At 50.1% G+C, this 5,435-nt stretch overlaps 1 protein-coding gene across 7 annotated transcripts in view; it reads left to right on the top strand.

The window, feature by feature from the left end:
* The first annotated feature begins 280 nt into the window (after positions 1-280).
* Positions 281-5,435, top strand: part of PIGG (phosphatidylinositol glycan anchor biosynthesis, class G) — a 41,266-nt gene continuing 36,111 nt past the window's right edge. For 4 of the 7 annotated variants that reach the window (XR_001001198.1, XM_011936812.1, XM_011936810.1 and 1 more), the window contains exons 1-2: positions 287-570; positions 1,465-1,670. Coding sequence is in view for 6 of the 7 variants with exons in the window: in XM_011936812.1 (XP_011792202.1) it covers positions 417-570; positions 1,465-1,670 (360 nt within the window). In the remaining variant the exon portion in view is untranslated. Of the gene's footprint in view, positions 1,127-1,464; positions 1,671-5,435 lie in introns of all 7 variants that reach the window. The other 3 variants (XM_011936811.1, XM_011936813.1, XM_011936814.1) reach the window with 3 other exon arrangements.

Here is a 5,435-nt window from a genome sequence, read left to right as displayed (position 1 = left end):
GTTTCACCGCGTTAGCCAGGAAGGTCTCCATCTCTTGACCTCGTGAATCCGCCCGCATCGGCCTCCCAAAGTGCTGGGATTACAGGCGTGAGCCACTGCGCCCGGCCTTCCAAATTAAAAATGTTTAAAACCTTGCACCTCGCAGTGGGCCGCGCCCACCGCGGACTCGCCGGGAAAGCCGCCTCAGAGAGCCTGGAGCACTGCCCGCTGGGAGTATTTCCGGCGTGACGCCCCTTTGGCGCGCCGGCGGAAGTGACGCGCCACTGTGGCCCGCCGGCGGACGTGACGTCACTGTGGCTGCGACGGTAAGGCCTGGCGTTCTTGGTTGGCGGCGGCTACCTGGAGCCGGAAGCGCGGGTGCAGCAGGGCGAAGCTCCAGGTGGGGTCGGTTCCGCATCCCGCCTGGCGTGTCCACGATGCGGCTGGGCTCCGGGACTTTCGCTACCTGTTGTGTAGCGATAGAGGTGCTAGGGATCGCGGTCTTCCTTCGGGGATTCTTCCCGGCTCCCGTTCGTTCCTCTGCCAGGGCGGAACACGGAGCAGAGCCCCCAGCGCCCGAACCCTCGGCTGGTACGGACCCCTCCCCGGCATCTCCGCTCCCCTGACCCCACATCCCCTAGAAGACCCTTTTTCTGAGCGTCACTGCTCGGATTTCTTCTCGGCGCTCCCCGGTGGTCTCTTCCATTATGGTCCCCACCCCAGAATTTTTTTTTTTTTTTTTTTTACCGCTCCAGCGTCTCTTTTCTGTATTCTTACAACTTTGTGGCAACCACCTCTTCTGGTCCCACTTCCTTCCTCATCACCACAAAGTGAGCTGTGTCCATACCTGGGATCCGGCCTCTCCAACTCTGCTCGTCCAGAGCCCCTGCCCCTCTCCTGAGCAGCCTTTGGGTCACTCCCTGTTCCAGGCGCTCTTTTTGCCCCCTAGTACACTACAGATAAGACCCCTGCCGATCCCTTCGCGTTTGGGTCTCTTACATTCCTCCAAGATGTTTTCCCTGCCTCGTAGCTAAGGCCTTTCTGCGTTAGGCCCCTTCCTAGTCTTCATCTACCCAGCCATATACAGCAAGTAAAGGCGCCCTGGTTCTGGACCACTGCACACACCAGCCGCTGACCATGAAACGCAGTATATAAACACCCAGCCATCCCATTCTTACAGCTCTGCGTTTTAGGTCAAGCTCCCTAAATGTCCCATCCCAGGACGCTTACGTAGGGATTTCCCTGCCCTGGTACTCCTCACCATACTAAGGATAATTAACTGCTTACTACTGTGGGTCCCTGAGATTACTCCTGTTAACCCCCGTCCTTTCCCCGCAGCACTACAAGTCACCTCCTTTTGGGTTGGGTTATATAGATATGGCAGGATATGTGCTGGAGAAGTAGGTAGAAGCTAGATTGTGGAGGTGCTTGAATGCTTAGGAAAGTTTAAAAGTTCAATTTCCTTTTTTTCTTTCGAACACTTAGGAGCCAGTTCTAACTGGACCACGCTGCCATCACCTCTCTTCAGTAAAGTAGTTATTGTTCTGATAGATGCCTTGAGAGATGATTTTGTGTTTGGATCAAAGGGTGTGAAATTTATGCCCTACACAACTTATCTTGTGGAGAAAGGAGCATCTCACAGTTTTGTGGCTGAAGCAAAGCCACCTACAGTTACTATGCCTCGAATCAAGGTAAGTTGGCTTTAATGTTTTATGAATCATGGTTTGGCTCTTTTGAAGATTTAGAGGGGGCCTCTGTAGTCTTTCGCTTGGAGTTGCAATTTTAAGAAAGTGGAAATTTTGTGCTATCAGTTGGCTGGGGCAATAGAATGCTGAAGGAGCCGCACACAGGACGGAACTGAGACCCATGATTTGTGCCTCTTGTCAGGTAGCCAAAGCTCATGCTTTGTGGGAAGTATAAAAGATTTACAGCAAGATCACCCAGGCTAACCTACCCCAAGATATACCATTCTTGGTAACCCGCTTTCTTCTTTAATTGCCACTGGGTCATTTGCAATCTTAGAAGGAGCCTTTAGAGCTGATCTAGTTCAGTCTCTAGATCTTTTTTTTTTTTTTTTTTTGAGGCAGAGTCTTGCTCTGTCGCCCGGGCTGGAGTGCAGTGGCCGGATCTCAGCTCACTGCAAGCTCCGCCTCCCAGGTTTATGCCATTCTCCTGCCTCAGCCTCCTGTGTAGCTGGGACTACAGGCGCCCGCCACCTCGCCCGGCTAGTTTTTTGTATTTTTTAGTAGAGACGGGGTTTCACCGTGTTAGCCAGGATGGTCTCGATCTCCTGACCTCGTGAGCCGCCCGTCTCGGCCTCCCAAAGTGCTGGGATTACAGGCTTGAGCCACCGCGCCCGGCCTATGTGGTGATATTTTAATGGGTATACAATCGGGTGAAAAATAGTATCTCTGCCTTCATGTAGCTTTTAGCCTTTAGATACACAGTCACTCAACAAAGGAGCATATGAAACATGCAGCTGGGCCGGGCGCGGTGGCTCACGCCTGTCATCCCAGCACTTTGGGAGGCTGAGGTGGGCGGATCACGAGGTCAGGAGATCGAGACCATCCTGGCTTACACGCGGTGAAACGCCGTCTCTACTAAAAATACAAAAAAATTAGCTGGGCATGGTGGTGGGCGCCTGTAGTCCCAGCTACTCAGGAGGCTGAGGCAGGAGAATGGCATGAACCCAGGAGGCGGAGCTTGCAGTGAGCCGAGATGGTGCCACTGCACTCCAGCCTGGGCGATGAGCAAGACTCCATCTCAAAAAAAAAAAAGAAAAAAGAAAACATGGAGTTGTAAAGTGTGGTTAGTGCATGATGGGAAAGAACAGGATGTGATGATTAGTGGGTGAGAAATCCTGGCTGAGGAAATTGCATTTAAACTGAGACTGAAAGGATGAATAAAGGTGGAGACAGAAAGGAGCAGAGGGGTTGAACTGAGTTTGTGAGTGTATTGCGTGTGAGTGTGGCATAAAGTCTCTGACGGAGCCTTCGCTGTGTGGTTGATGGTGTGACACCTTGTTACTTGGTGAGAAGGAGCTGCTTGCTGATTGAAGGCTTGGGGGCAGCCCGGGTTGTCGATGCTCAGCGAATGTTCGCTGGATGAAAGCAGTCTGAGACTGGAGGAGGCACAGTGCCATATCGCTCACTGACTCTTTCCTTGAATGTTTTACTCTCTGCCACATTTCAATGTGATGGGACCTTCATTCAGCAATATTTATTGAGCATGTACTATGTGCCACGCTGTTCTAGACAGGAGAGATGCAGTGAAGAACAAGACAGCATTGTCCTCATGGAGCCTACTTTCTAATTGGAGGAATAGAAAATCAGTAAAATATGAATCAATGAAGATGGTTTCAGACAGTGACAACTGCTCTGGAAGGAATGGAGCGGGAGGTGAGGGAGAATGAAGGAGGGGCAGGCACCTTTGATCACAGCACTCCGTGTCTGCCGTGCTGCGGAAACTAGCTGGGAATCTGAAACTAGCTGTGGGAATCTGAAACTAGCCGTGGGGATCTGAAATTAGCCGTGGGAATCTGAAAGAGACATCCAGGCGCCTGATCTTCAGGAACATCGATTTCTTTTTTTTTTTTTTTGAGATGTAGTCTCGCTCTGTCGCCCGGGCTAGAGTGCAGTGGCCGGATCTCAGCTCACTGCAAGCTCCGCCTCCCGGGTTTACGCCATTCTCCTGCCTCAGCCTCCAGAGTAGCTGGGACTACAGGCGCCTGCCACCTCGCCCGGCTAATTTTTGTATTTTTAGTAGAGACGGGGTTTCACCGTGTTAGCCAGGATGGTCTCGATTTCCCGACCTTGTGATCCGCCCGTCTCGGCCTCCCAAAGTGCTGGGATTACAGGCTTGAGCCACCGCGCCCGGCGTAACACCGATTTCTTTATCTGCTCTCTCAGAAGTGTGGAAGGAACCCTTTTCTCCCTTTTTTTTTTTTAAGATTTAACAGGCAGATTTGAGAAACGTATAAGTAGATTGTGCAGGCTCCAGGTTCTATTCAGACCAGCACGTTGGCACTGTGGTTCGTGGCGCCTCTGTCTCCAGCTTATTGGTTTTATTTCACCTTTGCTGGGGAGCCTCACCCCAGAGCTAGTGTTTTGTTTCGTTTTCAGTCCTTTGAGGATTCTTGCTCCTTATTTCCCCATCAGGGAGGAGCTAGAACAGAAAGCCCATACTGGAGTTAGGATTGTACAGCTCTGGAGTTTGGTCGGTTGGGCAGTGTTGGTTGAGGAAAGTGTCCCCTGCCCTGCCTCCAGTCCGAGAAAGGGCTCAGAGCATCTCCTGGTGTTGATACATTTGCAACCAGCCGCCAACCCTGATGTGTCCAGTGAGCTTTCACTTGCTAAGACCCTGCAGCAGCTTTGTTTTAAAGTCCTGTAACTCATTTTTGAATGCCTTCTCATTCTTCAAGCACTTTCTAGTCATAATAATAGCCGGCATTGATTGACAGACCTGACTGTGAGTGCAGCCCACTCGCTGCCTGCACACTTTCTGGGATGAGGGGATGCCAGATCCCCTCTGAGATGGGGTGTGCCTGGATATACACATTTGTTAAATTCTGTACGTGCAAAAATGTAATTGTATAAAAATTACATTTCAATGAAGTTATTTTTTAAAATGTGAGCCTCTCTCACCCCAAAATTCCACTCTTTAAAAGGCAGCCAATTACTCTTGGTGAGTATCCTTTTAGACTCTTTTCTGTGTGAGCTGCGTGTGACCTGTGTGGATGAAGGGCAAGGGAACACAAAAGGGGGCCTATATGAGGATGAAGAGGTAAATGGGAGCAAGGCTACACGGAGCCTCGAGGCTCTGGGCAATGGCGTTCAGTGTTCAAACCCAGCAGAGGGAAAACTACGGAAGGGTTTTAAAGAGTAGCGTAGCAGGGTCTGATATGTGTCCAGATGGGATTTGGGCAAGAAAAGGTGCTAGGGCATTTATAATAGTTCAGATTGGAGCCCACAGCAGCCCGGACGACAGTGGTGGCCCTGGAGATACTGGCTCAGTCAACCTATATTCACACCCACGGTATTTCAAGAGCACCTGTTCACCTCATTTCTTGTGCAGGGTAGAGATCATCCATCTTTAAATTTTCACAATATGATAAACAAAAACTGGCTTATGGGTTGTTCTGTTTACCCTGCTCTGATTACTAGTCCAGAATCTTTGCATATGTTTATTGGCCATTCCTCTTTCTTGCTTGGTGGATTCTGTTATGTACTCCACCCAGTTTCCACAGGACTGTCGCTCCTTGATCCGAACCTCTTTATACGTCATGGATGTAACATTTTGTATGTCATGTCCACCGTCAATAATTGTTTCAGTTTATCATGTTAGTTGACTTTGTTTACAACGTCTTGGCAATATAAAAGTTTTCTGTTTTCATCCCTTCTTTTGTGACTTTTATAAGGCACCCCCTTGTCCTCACACTAGCTTGGGTTCCCACTGAT

Source organism: Colobus angolensis, unplaced genomic scaffold, assembly GCF_000951035.1.
Source record: "Colobus angolensis palliatus isolate OR3802 unplaced genomic scaffold, Cang.pa_1.0 Scaffold157, whole genome shotgun sequence".
In the NCBI taxonomy this organism is placed as follows: Eukaryota; Metazoa; Chordata; class Mammalia; order Primates; family Cercopithecidae; genus Colobus; species Colobus angolensis.
This window is presented reverse-complemented; position numbering and strand designations above follow the sequence as displayed.